General features: G+C 30.2%; 1 protein-coding gene across 2 annotated transcripts in view; it reads left to right on the plus strand.

The window, feature by feature from the left end:
* The window catches only part of LOC116766438 (neuroligin-4, Y-linked-like), a 43,769-nt gene extending 20,915 nt beyond the window's left edge, over positions 1 to 22,854 (plus strand). The window contains exons 2-11 of one of the 2 annotated variants that reach the window (XM_032656281.2): positions 13,943 to 14,601; positions 14,733 to 14,950; positions 15,089 to 15,238; positions 17,471 to 17,671; positions 18,276 to 18,768; positions 19,056 to 19,146; positions 19,894 to 20,088; positions 21,172 to 21,323; positions 21,455 to 21,573; positions 21,767 to 22,854. In XM_032656281.2, coding sequence (XP_032512172.2) covers positions 14,012 to 14,601; positions 14,733 to 14,950; positions 15,089 to 15,238; positions 17,471 to 17,671; positions 18,276 to 18,768; positions 19,056 to 19,146; positions 19,894 to 20,088; positions 21,172 to 21,323; positions 21,455 to 21,573; positions 21,767 to 22,725 — 3,168 coding nt within the window. In that variant the 5' untranslated portion in view covers positions 13,943 to 14,011 and the 3' untranslated portion in view covers positions 22,726 to 22,854. The remainder of the gene's footprint in view (positions 1 to 13,942; positions 14,602 to 14,732; positions 14,951 to 15,088; positions 15,239 to 17,470; positions 17,672 to 18,275; positions 18,769 to 19,055; positions 19,147 to 19,893; positions 20,089 to 21,171; positions 21,324 to 21,454; positions 21,574 to 21,766) is intronic. The other variant, XM_032656288.2, reaches the window with a different exon arrangement.
* Positions 22,855 to 23,626: the final 772 nt, after the last annotated feature.

Raw genomic sequence — 23,626 nt, forward strand, 5'->3', positions numbered from 1 at the left:
TTTAAATTTATTTTATATATCTTTTATATATGTTATGTGTGACAGCATATTAAATACTCACATTGTGAACGAGTTATTTTCTAATACTTGTAAAGTCAGTAGCATAAGTAATGATAGCCTGTGTCATTGTTCTGGTTAACAAATTAATAATATTTTTCCTGATACTTGTAATTCCTTTGATATTGTACATATTAACGTACACGAGTTTTCTGTCGCATTATTACGATCTTCTCGCATCTGTTAACAAGAGACGGGTTGACTGCATTCTGGTTTCTGAGTGATGGAAGAAACTTTCTCTTACCTCTTCTGTTTACAACATTCCGGGTTTTACAAAGTGGAGGATTATGTATATACCTCCGAAATGACTTGTCCATTTATGCTATTTTTCAATCTGTGTCTAATCCCACTTTAGATCCTGTTAACAAAATTGATGTCCTTCATACCAATCTTTGAAAAGCGTTCTTTATAGTTCCTGTTAATATGTTAACTATTTTTCTACTTTACATTCCCTGCTCCATAAACTTTTTTCGTCTATGGTTACTTAATAATTATAGGATGGAACGCCTGCCATAAATTATCTTAATGCCCAAAAATAAAAATCCTTGATTTCGTCTTTTAATCTTTCCATAGTTCCATTGTCTGCAAGTCACTTTCTTCCAAAGGCTTTTCTTTTTTATCTTATAATTGTGTCTCAATCTGAAAATTCAAATCTTTTATGGCCAAATGTGATAAACCCAAACGAAAATTCAGAAAGGGTCAGTCGCGTGAAAACCACGTAGTCTACAAAATTTGCGTTATCTCAGTAATGAAACGTAAAGGGATGCAAATCGTCGCTATATGTTCTCCTCCATTTTGCAATAATAAGTATTCTTTAACGAATCTGGTAACTATTTCCCTATCTGCTTGTTCCACCTTTTTATTTCTCATAGTATCAGAAGAAGATATTGAGAAATATCTTTTATACATTACTTCTAAAGCTATAGGAGTTGACAAAATCAGTGATACCTTGTACCACTGCTTAGCATTCTTGCCTGTTATAACTAATTTTGAAGATTTTTTTTGTATCAGAAACATTTTCTATAGCCTGGAAGTTGGCTTACATTATTCCGCTACTTAAACTGCCTATCTAACCTAAGTTTAGAACTCGCTTCCGTTTTCTATTTACAAAAGTATCCAAGTGCACTTTCCTTTACATCTCCACTTAAGAAACATCTTCTCTCACCATTGTCTTCTGATAAGTATTGTTTCTATACTACTCCGCATTGAGTTAACATGTACATATTTGTGTATCTACATACATAATAAATACTAAAATATTACTCGTTTATGTGTGTCTACGCATACATGAGTAATCTTTTAATATTTATTCGTATGTATATTTAAATATGTCTCTTTTTTCTCCTGTTAAAACATAAACCGCAATTACTACACTTGAGCAGAGATCTCTATTAAAAGATAAATTATTCTTTTGTGCATCATATTTCTCTTATAATATTCTAATGATTATATATTTTTTTTGGTACATAAATAAATAAATAATAAAATATAAAATTAAAAGTAAATTTGAGTTTAACATGTAAAAATTATCATGCCATTTCTTTTTTGTTTGAATAGTGGTGTCTACAGTATAAATCGTAAAAAAATATTTAATTTGAATAAAAACTTAACCTCAATATTATTTAAGTTTAATCATAAATACTCTCACAATTTGAAGTTACTCTATGTATGTCAAGGCTTTTGACATCTAATTATAATACATACTGATATATAAAGATGATATAATGAGCGGTTTTACGGGACATTGACGAGGGTGAAACTTTTTTGGAATCAAAACAATTTTACTGATTTTTTAAGATTTAGGTTTTTCCAACCGCATTTTTATAATTTTATAGAAATTATAATTATAAATCAATATTTTTCGTCATATCCAACAATATTTCAAGAAAAAATCCTCATGTTAACTTCTGGTCCATATCGAAGATCTATTTAATAGTTTACTAATTTACCCTTACTTAGCGACTGACTGTAATAGGACACTATTTAAATTTTCCCCTGGATAATTCTTGACTGTCATTTCACTCTAGATACAGTAGAAATGAAGTCGTTTAGGAGATAGCCAGTTGACCGATTTCGGTGAAATCCCATAGTGATGGTCACTGAGGAGATTATTGTCTTCTAGGTATGACTTGCCTATGCCTTGTATTGCCTTTGACAAGACGTAAATTTTGGGCTAAAAGAGAAGCGAGCAATGTTTTTCCTTTGCCTTATGATATCAATCTAACAAACTAATATATCAAGTTTAGTCAAAGGTGGTAATGAGAACTTACAGAATTTTTTGTGGACCACTTTCGTTAGAGATTAGAAAGCTAATACAACTAATACGATCTAAAAATTCCTTATCTTACACATCTTTGGTGGTTTAGTTAAAGACTCTCTTTTTGGAATTAACATCCAAAGTTTTTCATTTTGAAAGAATACGTCCATCCAGTGTATGAAATTTACGACAAATACTTATGATTTTCAGTCTCATTACATTTGGATACCATACCGAAGAAGTATTTTTGCTGTGAGATTAACTGCTTGGTAAGGAATATGAAATATTTCATAGCCTGGTATATCACATCAGTTATAGCGCCCGCGCAAATCGATGTATGTCGTTTAGAGAAGCAAACATGCCGTCAAGATAAGATGTCAAAAAATGATGCGTCTTATCCCAATTTGCGATTTTACCGTCACTTTCGCCACTTTTTACTACCGAGGATAATTCGATAAAGACTTTGTAGGTTATAGAGCCTAGCTGCGGTCTAGTTAATACAGTTCCATCATGGGCTGGCTCGAATGGGGAAGTACCACCCTCTCACAGATGATCGGCGTGAAGTAGTTTTTAATGGCAGCGTTTCGTCCGATGAGTGAGAGAGCCGGTTACTTTTTCCCTTTTCCCACCTTTGCCCAGCCTTTCACTTCACTTTTGCCTCCCTTTCCTACTTTTTCCTCTCCCTCTTCCCTAATCAGGGGTGGCAGCGCATCCATAAAACTGTGTTGTGGATGTCGATGGGCGATGGCACTGGCACCGGAACTCGAAGCTCGGAATTCGAAAAAAATAAAATAAAAGAATTTCATCTTATCCTTAAAACTTTCTCAGGTGGTAAAGGAAGCTACAAAAGGTGAAAGAGGTAAATGGCGAAACAACCAATTGGCTGGATCTTCTACTAGACAACAGATCCAGACAGATACACCAACGAAGTTTCATCTTCATTGGGAACCTCTGCCAGATTATTTTTTTTTTTATGCTAAAGTTGGCAACCGAGCAGAAAACCTACCTGATGGATGATAGACACTGTGGCCCATGGACATCTCCAACATAAGGAATGTTGAACATGCATTGCCGATATTGATTGCGGAAAGGGAGAGGAAAGGGTAGAAAAACGGAAAGGGCAAGAAAAGGTGGAGAACTTGACTTCCAAGAGATCACCATGGGGGCCTCTCATCTGGTCAACAACCGGCAGACTGGGGGTCAACCTGAAAATATACACAGTTGGCGGGGTGACCTTTCATGGGCGGCTAACTCACTAATAGTTTCCTCTACTGTCTACACGAATCAAGAGGAGCACCCGTCTTCAAATCCCACAACCCTCCATGACCATGAATCCCTCAAAACAAAAATCATGGCGTTGTGTGCTCTTCTCAAATTATAAAGCAGCTTTTCAGAGCCATCCTCCATACGGCTTGATTTGACAATATCCCGAAACCCAACAAATTGTTTGGCGGCATAATCTTGTCCAATGGATGGTAACCATGTCTGCGGTCTATTTTATGGTCTTCCAGCGAGAGGACATGTTATATAAGACCGAAAAAAAAATTTTGCAACTTGCTAAACGTTTCAACAACGTTTATTGATTCATGTTCATCAAATAATTGAAAAAAGTACAACTATGAAATGAAACGAAATGGATAGACTGAAAACTAAAACTCTTGTAAATGAATATCATCAGTTATATTAAACTGTCAAGAGTATATCCCAAAAGACTCAGAAGTACTGACGTTGGCAATTTATTTTTTATTCCTGCTGCCGAAGTCATTAGGTGCGCATTGTCAGAGATGCCAAGATAAAATCGTTACTCACTGATACGCTGACATTGTAAATATTAATTTGTAAGTATAAATTTTTTACTTCATAATTTATGAAATAATACATATTTTTATTTTGTGACTAGAATATAAATTTACTGTATTGAAATCTACTATTTAATAATTGAGGTGATTATTGTATAATATAATATGAAGTTACACCACCATAACTTTTATTTTCAGTTGCGCACTTTTTTCCGTTTTAAGAGAAATACACATATAGTTATGAAATTATTTAAAAATATTTGAAATAACTTTCAGCAATGAATAACAAGAAATATTATAATATATGATCAGTTTTAATTATTTAAGTCATTTAGGAGTCGTAAGAATACATACTTAAAAAAAATTACGAATATATAGTACAGAAATTTTCTTCATTTCAATCGAAATTGTAATCAACATGGCAAATTGACAACAAATTAGAGACGCGGAATGTATTAAAGACTTGTAAATACAATTACCACTGTATCGGATCACGCATCGCACCACCGCAAGGCCCTGAAGAAATCCAATATTTCCTATTATAGTAAATCAGTTTGTTTTATTTTCAACTAGTAGGAACTTTTTCCTTTGATTTTTTAAAAAAGGGTATTTTCATTTTTAAATTATAAGAACATGCAAGAAAACTATAATTCAATAAGCAGTTATTTAAATATTTCGTTTGGTTTAAGATATGCTCTATATATATCTAATGATTCATATGTTGATGTTCATTCATAGACTTGGCGATTAAAAGACATTTTATTTACTTAATATATTGTTTTTACGGTAAATTTATTTGGCTCCAAAGACGTTTTATTACTAGACAAGCTAAGAAAGAAATTGAATATTACGATAAAATGAAAATAATTTCCTATAATATAGTCTCCAATTAGACACTGATTTATTTTTGTCATACTTAAGTTGATGTATTTTTAGAAAAGCATATAAAATAAAAGAATTATGATAGTCTATTAATTGGTTGGAAGTTTCTATCAATTTTGTTCTACTTTAATGCTTTAATAAATATTCCACAAGTCTCGCTTCGTTATATCCCGCAGGAGCAATTTAACTTATAAATAAATTTGCCTCAAATATCTGCAACACTTTAACTGGCATGAAAAAAGTTTTATTAAAGTTTCACGTTTGATAAATTTTAACTCAATTTGCGTAGTTTTTGAATTTTATATTTTTCATTTAACATATCGTTTGTTACCACACAGGTTAACTATCGTACACAAAGTACAAATCGGTATATAGATTTATAATACTTGTTTTTATATAAAAATTGTGTCATGAGAAATGTCTACAGTGGTCAGGTTTTTCTCATCATCCATTCGCTAGATAAACGGGTTTTGAAACCTAGCGATGAATAAATTACTCATTTTCCCCTCGACCTCTTTTCCGGATATTTGAGATGGTTTAGACCTTTTTGCGTGCTATGATGTTTTACTGTTTATTTAAAAGTAAACCTTTAGTGACCACACAATATATTGTTTTTTTATCAATTACTGTTGGTTGTAACACTAAAGTATTGTTTTAATATTAAGAATCAATGTCGAGGTACATGATATTTAAAAATAAAAATCAGATGTAGTTGAGATTTGAGATGTATTAATAAGTAATATAATTTAAAATATTTTTTTATCATATTGTGTTAAGCTGTGATATCAGCTAGGTGACAGTCATATTGTTATATATTATTTCTGTTTTAACTAGCTTCTTACTTTCAGCCAGATATTTAAAAATACTTATGATTAAAAATTTACAACTCGTGACAAATAATATTATAATATTATTAAAAACTTACTTCAGTTTATAACAACATAGTGGATTTCGAAATTAAGATATATTATTTGGTTGCGATAAATTTTTTTAAGGAAAGGTGATATTTTTTTATAAAAGAACAATATATGAAGCGAAATTAATCCTATTATTTTAAAAATAGAACTGCAAACAAAAGATCGATGTAATGAAAAAAACACATTATTAAGATAAGGCAAATACGAGATAAAATTTAAGAGATATATATCTTTGCTTGAAATCGCGAAAGGGAACCGTTGCTTGAGGTCTCTCGTAAAAGTCGTTAAATTTACATACAAATAGAGACTCAGGGTATCGGGTATAAAGGTATTTGTTTCATTTCTTCACTTTTTTTATTTCCCAACGGCATCGTGAGTGAGTTTTTATTTTAACTTTGGTGGGGAAACATGGATTGTTTTAAATTAAGGCCTACTGTAGTTTTGAATATTCTTACTTCTATGGGTTAAAGAAATTGTAGATACATCAAGTCGCTAGATAGTAACCATCTTACATTCAACAATCACTTTTATAATTTGCAGTATTTATATCAATTTATTTAGGACACAGGTATAAAGATAACACCTCTTTGTGAATTAAGCATGAACCGTAAAATGCTGATGTTAAATGACGTACAATTGTATTTGTATTTTTTTTTTATGAAAGCAATGTAATGTTGATTTTTTTTTTTTTGCAATCAAAGTGAGAATCGTATTTAAAAAAAAACAGCTCAATATATCACCAAAATAGGTCTGTAAGCAGAAATGTTGCAAAATAATATGAATGAAAACTCTTACATAAGTCAATGCATATTGATCTTAATAAATGCCTTATTTTATATTGTTTAAATATTAATGTACTATTTGTCATAATTTTTAACAAACCTATAAATTTTCAGCGAGAAGCCAAATTTATACAACGGTTGTTATTGAGATCTGAATGGAGACGTTAAAATAAAGGAAAAGAGATACCATTCCTAAAATTACAAACGCAAATACGGAGGGAACCATTAAAAAAATCTCTCGCCTTAATATCGATAACTCGGTCCCACCTCTACGTAAATTTTTATGATACTTTTAACGACATAATGTTTGTTCTTCTGGTTTATTTACTTGATTATTATTCTGAAGTATCTTTATCGCTCTAGAGCACTTCAATAGCTGTAAAAGTGCAATAAAAATGTATATTTTCAACATCTTTTATATAGCAGGTCATTTTATGCGCTATAAAATTTGGACTAAAATAAGTGTCAAAACCTAAAAATATATAAATTCTACGACTTTACTACAACTATACGCTAGTTTTTATTGGGAAACTCCTTCTCACTTAAGTTACTCACTTTTAATGACAAGAAAAAATGTAGTGTTGAATAAAAAAAGCATTTATAATTTTTTTCCTAAGTCAGTTTAGTTTAAAAACTATGAGTAAACAGTGAATATTATTTTTAAATTTAAGTAACTAAAATGCAGATTTTCGTTCTTGTTTTGCTTTATAGAAAGGCTCCAATAAATAACGGGAATAAGAATTTGAAATTTTGAAATATTGCCAAGATATATAAGTCCATTCCACGTACAAAGCTCCTTAGGGGATTCCTTTCAACAAAATAGTTTTATGAAATTCATTCACAAAAATATTTTGTTACGCACTAAACAGATTTTAGTATCCCAGTGTTAGTAATAACTCATTCAAATAGAACATTTATACAAGGAGGAATACTTTGTATACAAATACTACGATGATAAATCGGTTTATATAAAAACCGTTTTCAAAATCTGGATGTTCGTTTCATTCAAAAAACAATTCGGAGTGTTAAAAGCTTTTACAGAAAAAAATAAACTTGGTGCGAAATTTGGATATTGTCAACTAGACACGACTCTGCTTTTTTGGGCTTAAAGTTTTTCAAAAAAATAATTATTTAATCCTTAGTTATAGTAATGGGGTACGGTTCACGGCTAACCCGATGTTCCAGGAAAGCTATAAAACATCTTAAATATGTATTATAAAAAATATATTAACATTATTTTAGTATACAATTGCCACGATATTACCATAGCAATACCATTACGTTGCATGATTGGTATCAGGAATGATCTAATTTACACGGTCAGGTGTTTATCCCGGAGAGACAGCAGCGTCACTCGTTATATGATAAATTATCCATGTAACCCTCTTGACCCGACGATTATCAATAAAATTTTAATATATGTTTCGCGGACGTGCCACGTTAATATTGCTTTTATTTTCAGTAATCTCAATTTATATTAAAGTCAACAGTTCGGGAGCTTTGATATATATCATGACAGACATATTTTTTGTAACGAAAAAGATGTGAAAAAAAATAATTAAAAGACAAAAAATAAATAAATAGAGGCTGCGTAATAAAATGTTGAATCTCTAAACCGCTATAAAATTTAGCTGTGAAGTCAGAAAGGCCATAATATTTTATTTCTCTTTTATTAAACTCACGATATATTAAAGCTGAAAATCGTTAACGCCTTAGGTCCCAAAGTAGAATCGACATGGATGAACAAATTAAATGACAGGAAAATATTGGAATGTATAACACACCTAGAGCTAATGCAACAAATATAAATTTTGTTTAATATATTCAAAGAATTTCCACACTATTCCATATTACCAACTCAAATGCCCAAAGTCAATTTAACACGAATATAATTTTTAAATTACCCTAAATGTTTAAGTTTTTCGTGTCAGTGTAATTGCATATCTATGCAATTACTTCTTAAATTAATTAAATTAAATTAAGATTAATTTCAGAAGGTACAAAAAAAAATTAAAATTCATTACATGTTGTTTAAAAAACAATATAACATAATACTTACCAAAAACCTAAACAAGGAAAGAATTTGATTTAAAGACAAAAGATATATGTCTAAAAATATACTACAGAACTATTTCTAAGGACGTCAAAAGTATTAAAATCAGCAAAAACAAATTCGCCTTTTTTCGATCCTCCTATTCGTAAAAATATGTAAATGACAGAGAAACGTCCCTGGAATACTTGCTTTCTTTGTTTCGAATACATTTGTATAATATCTAAATCTATAATATCTACGAAACTTCTTTGAGCAAAATATCTGTTAACATTTACTGTCGGTGTTGAATATCATTAAAAATTTTCATTTCGTGAAAAAATTAACAAATGAACATAATAAAATCATCACATCGAATTCATTTAAGTTTTTCCCTCAAACAACAGCAGTTACCAATTGAACTGGAAACTGGGAACGCTCGATATTGCAACACAAACATTTACATAGGGATAAATAAACACCATTCGAGAAGTATCTGTTACCAAACAGTGAATAGTGTATTCAAAGAATTTGAAATGCCAGCGAACTGAGGGTAAAATTGTCAATATAAAATATTAGTCCTTCACTTTAATTGTATCAACATTGTTAGGTATGTATTATATTTTTCAGAAATTTTTGAAAAAAAAAATAACAATGAAGAAGGTATTCTTTACATATATGAAAATACAAATTTCTATGAAAAGCACATTCGAGTAAAATTTTGCTTATTGATTCTTTGTTTGTCAGTGTTTTAAACCCAACATGTTTTACAAAATTGTACCCACAGGTTAAAAGGCATTTCAGATTTAAAAATAAACCATACAAAGTATCAAACTGCTCACAGTCTAAAAATTTGTAACAATTCTAATATTCGGTCTCATTCTTATTCGTTACGGTTTAAACTACATTTGGTTTCAAAATCAATTTGATCGAGAGCTTTCAATATCCTTTAAAAGTATATATCCAAGATCAGATTAAGCATGAAAATTCTGATTTACAATTCTATTTCGCTTTTCAGTTGCGAATTCTGGTAGATTTTAGAATTAATTTAATTTTAACGACCTGAAATTAACATTTTGTCTTTTATAATTCGACGCAAATATCAATTACTTTAATATTATTGCACATATCGAAATTAATTGCTAAAGGTCATGTTTTCGTTATTAAATGTATTTAAAAATTGTGTAATTTTATTGGAAACTGAAAGGAACTTGTGAGTGTTATTACATGGAAATACATATATATCCAAATGAAAGTAATGTATTTTAGATTAATAAATAATCTAAATTTTGTCAAGTTGATAAAGTTTAAATGAAGCCAAATCCTATATATTTTTTAATTTTTACTGTCTGCTATCTGTCTGTATTATTTTGGGATCAAATCTTTAAAACCACTGATCCTAATTTGAGAAAACTTTCAAAAAACTATAATAGTTGGTAGGCAAAATAAAAAAAATATTCCATAAAATGTAATGTTCATCACAAAAAAAAATATTTATATGTATATTGTGGAAATTAACAGTGATTATATTAACAATTAAAAAAATAATAATCTTAGGCCGGTGTATTAAGTTATTATTTAAATAAAATAATATATTCCATTTTTATAATAAAAACAAATTTGTTTTTATTATAAAAATCTGTTCATTCTTAAAAGAAATATGAAACAATATGTTATACTTTAAACTTATGGTGTCCGTATTGTAATAGGATACAAACATTTACTCGGATATATTTATTCGGATAAAATTTGAACTTGCCACAACCGACTCACAACACGTACGTATACAAAATATAAAGTCGAGTATAGAACCAATTCTTTAACAAAGTCATTCACGTATACGATTCACATAGTAATTATGTTATTTCTTAATTACTTTATTAATTTCCGCTTTCATGTTGCAGACATCATTCCGTCATGTTTATTCGCTGTTATCGGATACTTCTTGCTATATATTTTTGTACGCAATTTGTCTTGGCTGCGACCCAAAAGGCGTGGTGCCAGTGTACAAGGCTGTAATTTATGATTAACTTAGACGCACTGATTACAGGCTTTAGACGTTGTATCAGGTTTCATGATAGTTTTTAGTTAATGGTTACCAATACTGTAAGGCCTTTCAATTATTGGGACTGAAATTAAGTGACTAGGGATTTATATATAAATGTATTTTTATATTAGTTTTTAATCATTCGTTTTGTTTTCATTATTGTGAGTTAAAATAAAACTTGCTAGCATCCGGCTGGTCTGTGTTTTACTTTCAATCAATAAAACTTTAAAATACGGATGCCTTATTCAAATTGTTATACAATTTTAAACAAGTACGTGTATTGTATGGTGAGGGAGGTTTTATTTTTGTCTTTGGTTGGTTATTAATGTTTTTTTTTTGGTCGAGATTAATTAAAAAAGGATAAACCAAAACTTTTCTTGAGAAGTTTGATGGGACAATATAATAACAATGAAAAAGTTTATTTCAATCACTATATAATATAAAGAGTATATATATATGACTTGTTCCGGAATCTATCTATTATTGTGACAAAGTCTTATCTAAATCTGAGTAAGTAAGGTGCACTAATAGACAGAAATCTAGAACATGATATTATAACGCTCTAGTGTCTTCCTTTTAGTCAATAAAATATATCTCGTTATAATTTTATGATTGTTTTGTTATCACATAAATTTAATATGAAAAATTAATATATAATTTTGAAGTTTCAATAATTTATAAGTAAGCCTTTGTGTGGATGAAGTATTTGTTTTATGTAAAAAATATTAAATCGAATTCAGAAAATTAATATGTATGTATATATTAAAATATTTATTATTAAATACTTAGTTATTAAAATATTACTTACATAAAATCAAAGCATGCCATAGTTGGGAGTTCTTCGCTGAGTACACAGAGGTACAACAGAGGATCTAACAAAGTTGTTAAGACAGAATCAATTATTTCCAACTGTTCAACTTTAACATTGAAGCGTTCGCCCACTACATATAACGAGAAACTCAAAGTACCCTTGAACTTATCTCCGGCTAGCCTTTGATATCGCATTCTTTGTCATAAACTATTGCAAAGGAAACCAACATTTAAGTCAATGGTATCAAAATCGATATCCCGTTGCCTATATAAAATATTCATTACACGTATAACGAAAGATTGTGTAGCGTGACATGAATCCTATCTTGAAATTTGATTACATTCCTGCACTCCCCCGACCGTGTAGCACTTATATTTATTTCATTTAAACCATTTTATTAGAGATCAATTATTCATAAAACAAAAACATAAAAAAAAAAATTCACAAAATATATGTGAGAACACATGAATGGACAAGAAACTATGCTATAATAAATAAATCATGTATGTACATTGAATGTTAAATATTTTTTTTTATGTAATATTTAGTGAAATAGTTTATATGTCTAATTGTTTCTTTAAAAAATATATGAAAAATTATGACGGATTTCAGTTTGTATTTACGACTATACCAATATCTTTAATCTGCGCGTTTAAACAAAGGGCCGCAAAATAAATGTACATGTTTTATAAAGTGTCAGTTAACATAGCATAATAAAATATAAATGTTATGGTAGGCTGCTCAATAACATAGGACGGCATTATAATATGGGATAGGTTACGATGACACTAACGTCGCTAACAATAATGATCGCGTCTGAGACTACTATAGATTTTAGTTAAGATTTACGTATATATAATCAACGTTTTTTATAGAAATAGGAATAGGTCGAATATGTTTTCTATGGTAAGAAAGAAATAACTTTGGAAAACCATTTTTTTTTTCAAATATATGAATTAGGGTCTAAGTCCTGTTTTTTAGGTTACTAAAAATAAATTTTCAAATGTATGATATATTAAACTTTTATCTTATGAATAAGTCTTTTGTATGCCTCTTTTGGGTAAATTATATCAAAGGTTATGCAACGTCAAATAGTCACATAACAAAAATATTTTAAAGCTTCTATATAAAATACACTTATTATTATTTACAGCTGTCAAAGCTTTGTAAATTTACCGCTGAAACAACTAAGTTATATTTTTTTTATAAAATCCCTTAAACTCCGTTCACCGTCTGACTTCAACTGCTATTTGCACATTTCCCAATAACTATTAATACTATACAAATACTTTAGTCATTCATTCTTATTTCAAGTAAAATCATTATTTTTGCTACAACTGTTTATAACAGTAACCGGTGTGAATTTTTATATATTTTAAGATAGTCATTTAAAACTATTGTAAAAGGAAATATATAAAAAATATTATGTGTCAGAGATGTTCAGATATTGATAAAAGGTAGGAAATTTATGTTCTGTATGAAAAAAGTTGGTGGTGGATTGGATCATTCAATCTGTGACGTCAATCATGCCAAATGAATCGTAAAACTTTACGAGACCGTAACAGATGAAACTAACCGACTGTATTTCCTGGATTTTTTATTATTATATTTTTGTCATACAACTTTTATTAATGTTTGTTAAAGTAATTCATACTCCCAGCAATTGTTTTAAGAAACTACTATCACATGACAATTTACTTCTAAGCTATGTTTAAATCAAAATTACATTTTGTTTTTCATGGAATCTTGTTACAATACATACTTCATGAAGTTTCTGATATCATCTAGTTCATTACTGCTGTTACAGTTAATTATGGCTGTATGCAAATAGCCATGCATCGTTATAGCTGATCATCGACTAATTGCATTGTCGAGATTACTCGCTTAGAACTAACAATTTAACCCCGGCTCGTTATGTGTTTGTGGTTTAGGTACTTGTTTACTTGATAAGTAAACAGTTTGCAAGTTAAATTATTCATTAACATACATATAACATAACGTCATTATATGTTATTAATTTATAAAAATATGCACTTTCACCAAAATTCTTTTATAACATTATTTAAGTTTAAAATAAATACTATTACATCGAACACAGAATTACCAATTTATGAAAGGAAAATAAGCTGAAACAGCGGGTTAAAGTTTGGTTTTCCATCAAACTATATATAACGAAATATATTTTTCTTCAAACTTATTTTTTCACTTTTTGAAATAAATTATATTTGGTTAATATTACACAATTACAATACATTAAGTGAAGTTAAATGGGAGAGTAACTAATTATAGAGTTTTCTTGTAACTCATTGCTAAGCAAGTAATTCAATTATTGAAATAAATAAATTATCTCTTTTGTTTCAGACAATTAATATCGTGCGTGAAGGTGACCAAGATAAAGTGATATATAAAAAGATGAAAACATGACGAAATATGTGTTCGGTCGGACAATTTCACAAAGCTCGAACTAAAAACGAGGCAATGCGTCAAAATGGCCAGCGAAATAGTGAAAGCAGAAAACGCTTAATATTCACTAACAAACAAGCATGTTTCAATTTGTATTTCTTTTTGTTGATATTTTTTTTATCCTTAAAAACAACAAACCCAAATGCAACAAATATGAATAGCGACAAAAGGAATGTTAAGGGAAAGTTAAACATTAAAAGTGTACAACACGATTCCCCTCATGAGAATTACGATGACGATTCAAACCAAAAACATACAAAAGTCAATTCGGATAAAAATCCCTTCAATAATATCGACGACTTCAGTCATCATAGCGATTTTTATAACCACGAAAGAAATACTTTTAGTGACTTTGCGGATTATAAAAGATATTATTTAAATCCAGAACATCAGATACCAAAAAATAGCGTTAAGTTTAAAATAAGCAGTAGAATAGTGCAGACTAAGTATGGGAAATTACAGGGGATTATTTTGGCGATGGACGAACATAGATATCTCAGTCCGCTCGAGGTTTTTTTAGGTGTGCCTTATGCTACGCCTCCCGTTGGATCTAACAGGTGAGTGTATAACATATGGTTTTACATTATTCACTATAACATGAAAAGTTAAACTTCTTCAAAATCTGAAATTAAATTCCTAAATTATGAATTTTAAATCCTAGTATGAAAGAAAGTTTTATCTGCCCCAGATTCAGTCCAACTCGGACGCCGTCACCTTGGGATGGTGTGCGCGTCTCTGATCGACCCGGGCCTTCTTGTCCCCAGAAATTACCCGATCTTAACGACGAGCGGCTTCTGTTAGAAAAAATGCCTAAAGGCAGACTAGATTATTTAAAAAGACTGATGCCTTATCTTAAGAATCAAAGCGAAGATTGTCTCTATTTAAACATTTTTGCACCATTACAGAGTAAGTTTTTTCCTAAGACTGATAATGAAAATTATAGTAGTGTAATATAATTAATTAGCTTTAGTTAAATCGGGGCTTAAATAATGACTATGGAGAAGTTCGTACGTATAAAAACTTATTGATTTAAAATAATTTTAGTGGATGAAACCAAATTAGCACTGCCGGTTTTAGTTTTTGTACACGGTGATAGTTATTCACTAAGCTCTGGCAATCCATACGACGGAGCTGTGCTTGCTAGCTACACTGATCTCATTGTGGTCACACTCAACTTTAGACTCGGAGTTTTAGGTAAGTTATATGGTTTTAATATATACACTTCACGAATTAATATGACTAAATACAACAAACTTAAAAATATTAAAGACTAGCTACGGCTCGAAGGGTATTAAGTAATCTATTCAATAACGACGTAATAAGCTTCTAAAACAAAATAAATCTGATGTTACTAGTGTATATAATGTCCTTATTTTCATTTAAGTAAGGTAATTTCTTGGCAAACGTACAAACTCATTAGTACTAACTTGGAATACGTTGAAAATATTGGCAAAGAGCAACGATCTGTACGGCAAGAAGTTTATTTAAATTATAAACTGGCTGTCGAATAAACTTGCGCATAATTTTTACTAACGTCGTTAACGACAGCAGGTCCTCGTTAATTTTATTGTGCTGTTTTAATTAAAATATGGTCTTGAATAAAATATTATAATAAAAAAAAATTTATAAATAAATCCACAAGCTTATTAACAAAACTTAGTAATGAGATTATTATTAAGTAACCATCAATCAATGCACAAATACATATTTTTAAAGTTTTGAAAACAAAATAAATACATTTTCCTAGTAAAAAATAAAAAGAAGTATCATAAAATTTGTTAAAAAAAGATTTGGAGGAATAATTGAAATTGACACACTCGGAACGAGTTTTGAGTGTACATTATATATGTTGATAAGGTGTAAATAGAACCTTTAAAAAACATGTTGTTGTTGTTGTTGTATTTTGGTAAATTTATCATAAGTCCGAAATAAATATACCATACCTAATCAATATACATATTATACATATAAAAAGACAGTAAAAATCGAATGTCTGTACGTTAAATATTTTTCCGAAAAACTGATAGCAGACAATTAAAGAAGAGGCATAGAAACAAAAAAAACTATTTTTGGAATTTTTGTCTGTCTGTCTGTCTGGTACGTTATAATTTCAAAACTGCTGAACGGATCTTAACGCGGTTTTCACAGTTGGATTACATATAATTAGGAGCATTGTCAAAACTTCGTCAAAATTGGTTAAGGCAAAAAGAGGTTATGGTCAATTTTAAGTTTGATATATATATGGCTATGCGAAAAGCGACAGACACGTGAGCGGAGCTGCGGGCAACAGCTAGTAGACTATAATACATTAATATTCTGTTACGGGTGCCATCAAGTACATTTTTATAAATATTAATTTATTAAATAATATATGAGACGATAACTAAACGTCTCGGTAATGTGATAAAACGAGTATATTTAGTACAACCATTATTTTAACTATTAAAAATTATGCTCCCAAAAATATAACAGAAATAAAGATTGACATTTATTTGGGAAGTATAAACCCAGTCACCAACAAGCAAATTAAACTAGGAAGAATTTGTAAGATCCCAGCAAAACTTTTTATACTAATAACAGTTAAAGTAATTATTATAATTAAAAGGTATATACAAAATAATATTTATTTTGTGTAATTTTTAAGACTATGAGATTTATTTTTAAATTACATACAATTTAATTAACGGATCAAACTTATATGGCGACGTTAAACCGTCACTTTTAAGGGGGAATTTAAATAGTTTTACTCATCGGATAGCGAAGAAGTTATGATAAAATGGAGAAAAATGGAGAATGCACAAAGAAATCTCAAATAAATTTTTGTCTTTGATATTAGATTCATGCATATAAGAAACTGTAGCCACGGGAACTAAAGCTTTCTCTTAAGTATTAAAGAGTGAAAGAATAAAATCTTTAGTAGGGAATATGAATTAAACGAAACTGCTATTTCTCATAGACTTTTTTTATTGCTTTGAGCTAACCAATTTTTCGTTGTAAAGTTTATCCGGAGATACACACATATATATATATACTAAATATTGTAAGATTTGAAGAAAACATGAAACCGACTATATAAAATTGTACAAACACTAGTTCACAAAAATTAACATAAAATATTTGTAATATGTATACTACAATAAAAAAAGATGTATATATATTTTTTCTATATATATAATAATAAAATATTTTAGATTTTTTGTTACTATAACTTTTGTAATGTAAATCACATTTCATTGCATACAAATTGCCAACAATTTACCAGATTCGATATTCGGATCCCACAATAATAAAGATGGAGTAATATTTCGTTGTAACGATCGCATACCAAACACGAAATCGAATTCTCTGGAAAACGAGAAACTGAGAAATTCGTTTCTTGGCCTATAATTTCTTGCTGCCTAAACTAAAATTATGATTTTCTTGCAGGTTTTCTTAACGCAAATCCTGCTCCACACTTAAAGGCTAGGGTTGCAAATTATGGATTAATGGATCAAATAGCCGCATTACATTGGGTACAACAAAATATTGCCTTATTTGGAGGAGATCCAACCAACATCACACTGATGGGTCACGGTTCGGGCGCAGCTTGTATAAATTTCTTAATGATATCACCAACCGTAATGCCAGGTTCGTTCTTACACTTTCTATAAACTTTCAAAATATTTCGGTTTAATTTTTACTGAAACTAATTATTGTGCTATTTCGTAATATTCGACTATGTACTTCGCTGAAATAATTACATCGTCCCTATTCATTAAAGTTAATTAATCTTGAGAGATACACTGGAGTGAGAACTAGACGTCTATTAAATATGGAGTGTTTAATCTCTTAAATTAAGTGGTGTTATTAGGTTAAACAACAGATCTTCTCAGCGTTCCTTTATTAAATTTTCTTTATCCCATCTACTTTAGATACTTTGTTTATCTAATTACTGAAAATTCATCAAGAAATTAACTTTCCGAGTCAATTTTAACGTATAAGTTAATTGGTTCTTTAAATTATGAGAGAGTTTTCCTTAAATAATTAAATTAAATTGTCCATGTCTCTTATTTAGGAATTTACTTAATCATATTTTGACTTTACTATATTTTATTAAAATAAATCCTAACCTCTCAATATTATGGTCGATACGACATGAAATCATTTGCTTGGCTTTTTGTGAAATATAAGTATGAGGTCATTTTAACTGCTTTTAGACAAAAGAGTATTACATTTAATATTTTGTTTTCAGGTCTTTTTCATAGAGCCATACTGTTGTCAGGATCAGCTTTAAGTTCTTGGGCAATAGTAGACGATCCCGTTTATTATTCTTTGAAACTTGCAAAACATATGAATTGTTCTATCCCAGAAGACCTTGCAAAAGACCATGAAATCATTGTAGACTGCTTACGAGATGCAACTATAGAAGAGCTGTTATCATTTGACTTATCCCCTCCTAATTTTATGACTGCTTTTGGACCTTCCGTAGACGGCGTTGTAATAAAAACTGATTTTGCTAAAGACTTTTTGACGATGCACTCAATGTCTGATTTTCCTAGTTTTGGCCCCTTAAATAATATGAATCAGAATAACTTGCACATAAAAAGGAGCGACAGCGGTAGACGTCTATTTCAAAATAAATACGATTTGCTTTTCGGCGTCGTTACATGTGAAGCGCTTTGGAAATTCTCAGCTCACGATGTTCAAAATGGGATTGAACCAGAAAAACGAGATCGTATGTTAAGGTAAATATCATTATATTGGATGAGATACTGACATTTTGTTGTCTCTGAAATAGACGAAATTGTTTTATTACGTAACACGTGTTGAGGGGAAGTGTTATTCGCATTATTCAATTTTTATTATACCTCATAAAAGTCAGAGATAGTAAAACAGTAGGAGGTCGAATGCGCATAAGATAATTTGGGGGAAATCGTATTTTATGTAACTTTTATTTGACGTATACAATTATTCCATCCATGAGAATGTTTTATTTACCGTCATTTCTAAAAGGACACAAACTTTTTTGCAGGACCTACGTAAGGAATTCCTATACGTATCATCTGAGTGAAATATTCTATACAATTGTCAATGAATATACGGACTGGGAAAGAACGGTAGAGGTTTGTTTTATAATTTGGTTGGTTAGGAATTAAGGAAGTTACGAAAGACTATAAATAATTAAATAAAATATTATGTTATTACAATAAGTAAAATATTACTGTACTACTTACATAAGGCTTGGATTGTTGCTGGCAATTATTCATTACGTTTTGAATTAGTCTCCAATAGACTTAAGACAATGAACTTCATACCAAAAAATTGTCATACGATCCATATTACTTTCTTGAACTTTTTGCGAAAAAGATTTGTGGTCATTATATTATAACCATTTGTAAACGGATGAAATTGAAAGCAGATAGACATGATGAGAAATGTATTCCATTTCTTATTGTCAGTATTAGTTTATATTGGCCCGGAACTTTATCAAGCGTCAGGTGAATTATGGTTATTTATCGGTGCTATCAACATTTATCTGCCTTTCTTCTGGACGTGGAGTAATTTAAGTTACTCAAATAGCTTGTGATTCTCTGAGAAGGGTTATCCATTTTCTATATTTTTAGGTAAATATCAGTTCAATAAAATAAATAAATATTAAATAATAAATAATAATAATTTTTGTCTTAAAAGAAATTAACGTATAAGTACACTTTAAGATGTATTCTTATTACAAATTTAGCCGCATCCATAAAATATTACCACCATTAAGGTTAAAATGCCGTAAACTTTCACTTTCTATTCAATTCTACTTAATAAATTGAAAAGAAAGCTTTTATTCGAGTCTCGCTAACATTTCTGTGTTGTTTCAGAATCCTATAAACACAAGAGACGCAACTGTGTCCGCATTATCTGACGCCCAATATGTAGCTCCTTTAATACAAAGTGGAGATTTGCTAAGTGGTGGTCCAAAAATAACACCATCCGATGACGATGGGCCTGGGAGACCCACAAAAACTTTCTTTTATGTATTCGACTATCAGACTAAAAATGGATATTATCCACAGGTATGCTAAATACACAAAATATATAAATACTATAAATGTATAAAGACTATTTGCTTTAATCTTAAAAACTTTTTTAACAGGAAAACTATGAAGTCAGTATTATAACTTACTTAATTAAAAAACCATCGTCTTATATATAATTTCGTGACCCAAAGGTACTTAATACATTTTTGTAATTATTATTTACTAAAAAATGGTAACAATTTATCTCACGATCCTTATGCCATAAACTTTGTATGGAATTTAATAAAACATCTTCATTGTTTTCCAGAAGTATGTGTAGGGATTCATTTTCATGTAATGAGATAATTTTGTTCTGGAAACTGGCATTAAACGCCTTGAGTGGCTGTATTGTTAAATTTTGAAATTGGTTGTAAACTTTTATAGCAATCTAAAGGTTTATTCAAAATATATTTCACCGGATATTTCTTCATTTACTTTCATTAATCGAGTGATGAGTATGCAAAGTGGAAATTAAAAGAACTGTGAAAAATAATTAAAAAAGTAACAAATACAGTTCAACAATATTCTAAAAACATATGAATTCATACTAATTATTCTTATTTTGTTCAACAGATTTATTGATAATCTAAATTACGTTACTGAAGATGTAAACACTACTAACATCCATACTTTATTGTTTCACAACGTGGAGAAATAAAATATAAAGAAATTAAATATTCAAATTAATAAGCATTGTCAAAACATACAATTATTGCATTTATAATCGTAGTAATAACGAAAACCAATAATAATGAGATCTAAGATTTTCGCGAGTATTCATTTAAATGAAACTAGTATTATTCGGATTTACTACGCGGATTTTATTACGAGGTGACCTCGTCTGCCCGTGATCACGGTTGCTGCAAAGCAACCGTAACGTCGGGATTATGTAGTTTTTAAATAATAAAATCCACGTAGTAAATCCGAATAATACTAGTTTCATTTAAACCAATAATAATTTTAATATAGAAATAATAAACGTCACAAAGTTATCGTATCGCTGTTTAAAAATGAACCAAAATATTTAACACTAGCTATAAACCTTAAAACTGTGAAATAAAATACATAAATTTGTTTTAGAGAATGGGAGCAATTCACGGGGAAGAATTGCCATATATTTTTGGGGCACCGCTTGTTGATGGTTTTGGACATTTTCCTGAAAACTACACAAAATTTGAAACTGCGTTATCGGAGTCAATAATGCTTTTTATTTCAAATTTTGCAAGAACTGGGTAAATATTTTGACACTTTTTAATTCCCTTATAAATTTTTTATACTTTTATCAAAGTTATAAGAGAAAAACAGATCTTAAACCTTGTTTTGTTTGTACTTATGATCGTTGTTTATAACCAATATATTTCAGTAATCCCAATGACAACGCCCGACAAGAAGCTTTCCTCCCGGCTTCGAGGGAAAGAAACAAGTTCCGTGGCATAAATTGGGAGGAGTACGATTCGACACACCAAAAGTATCTCGAAATAGGTCAGTACACTTAAGGGTTATGAAAAAGATACGATTTTTCTGAAAACTTTCTATCGACAGAACATGTCTTATCGCTAAACTAATAAATTCAAATATCGTCTTATTATAGGTATAGTTTATTTTATCTGAACATTCTAGGCCATAACTTTAAAAAAAATGGTAAGTCTAAATAAAATGTAATATTTTTTTATAGGTTTGAAATCAAGATTAAAAAATCACTTTCGAGCACATCAACTTTCAGTTTGGCTTAGACTAATCCCAGAGTTACATCGAGCTGGTATGGAGGATGTTGCTTCTCGCCACAATTTGTTTAAAAATCATAATGAGCCGGATCTTTATGAAGGTGTAATAAGACCAGATCCTTTAGCACGAAGTATTGAGAATGATCAGATACGGCGCAATGGTTCTGTATATTCGGATACAGCTTTAACTACAGTTGACACTATATTAGCAACTTGCGTCACAATTATGCCAAGTGGAAGAGATCTCCAGCCTTTTAATACTACCGATAATACTTTAGCAAATTTAGAAGCTGCAGGTTATGCTGCATATTCAACTGCTCTAAGCGTCACAATAGCCATCGGTTGTTCACTTCTCATTTTAAACGTTTTAATATTTGCCGGAGTGTATTACCAAAGGGATAAGTCTCGGTCTCGCGGGAAACAGACGCGATTCAATGAAAAACACTTTGAAACAATTTCGGGGAAACACTCCCATTATCATATTGACCCTAACCTCGCCCCGAGCTTAGTTGTGGACATCGAGCGGCAAAATAGAAAGAAAATGATGGGTGATCCAAATTTAACGAATCTGAACTTTAAGGGCCCGCTTGATGGTCCAAAATCGCCTAGTCCAACATTGAGCATTGATAACATGATGTTGCCAAGTAAATTGGGCAGCCGAAACAGTAGTTTTAGGCTGCCAAATGTTAGCTATCCTCAAGTTGGCGGATACGCAACACTGCCAAAAAATTTAAACCAACTTAACAGTTCACCACCAATACAAGATTTGAGACAAAAATATCCTCTAAATGGTTCCGCCGATTCCCCAGGAAGAGAAGATACTCGAATACCACACGCAACTTTAAGACGTGGAAAATCATTACATCCTTCAAATCTCCCACAGGCGGCGATAGATGAAATGAGAGTTTGATGAGTTAAAAGACAATGTATACGTAATGTGAAGTGTAAATATATGTCTAACGTTTTCTTTTGTTTTAGAAATGAACGTAATGTTTATCTCATTCGATGTAAATGGTTATCTATTAAAATTCAAACGTGACACTGTCTTTTATTTGTAGCTAGATAAATACTGCTATGCGTATGGAACTTTTTTCCTTAAAATATAATATTAATAAATCGATTTTATTTGTATACTTTACATCTATTAACATTCACAAAACTGTTGTAAGCATCAAGTGCTTGCCAGCTATTTTGGCAACGACCTATATAGTACTAAAGAGGTCATGTGGCAACACATTTAAAGAGCTCAGGGACTATATCATGTTGAAAGCAATTGAACTATTATGAGAAATTTACTTGATAACAAGTATAGTGAGGATGGGATACGGACAACATATTTTACTTAACCCGCTTGCGGTCGGCGATAAACAAGATAGTAAAGACCCTTTGTTTGGTTTCCGGCACACATACATAATATGGTGAAGTGATGTCAAATCAACTGGTATCGAGGTAAGCACGAGTTTATCGAATCGATAGATGTCATAAACAACTATAGACGTCGGCTTTTATGTTGCGATAGAACTGTTTATAGGTTGGTACTTGTACTATTTCATGACAAACATTGTAATATAAACTTTCTCACAAAAGTTAGGTTTTTTATGTAAATGTATCGTTTTTAATAACAATATTTTCTTTCACAAATTTATTTGGGTCTTTAAACAAGATAGAAGATAGCTGTCGACGCATGTCATAATATCGTACCTAAATTGTAATAACTTACGATATATATATACAGACGATCCTATCATACTTAACATTAAAGTAAAACTCTTTTGTCTACTGCATAATATGTTAATAAAGTTTTATTTCTT

The sequence above is a fragment of the Danaus plexippus genome, assembly GCF_018135715.1.
Source record: "Danaus plexippus chromosome 3 unlocalized genomic scaffold, MEX_DaPlex mxdp_25, whole genome shotgun sequence".
Classification (NCBI taxonomy): Eukaryota; Metazoa; Arthropoda; class Insecta; order Lepidoptera; family Nymphalidae; genus Danaus; species Danaus plexippus.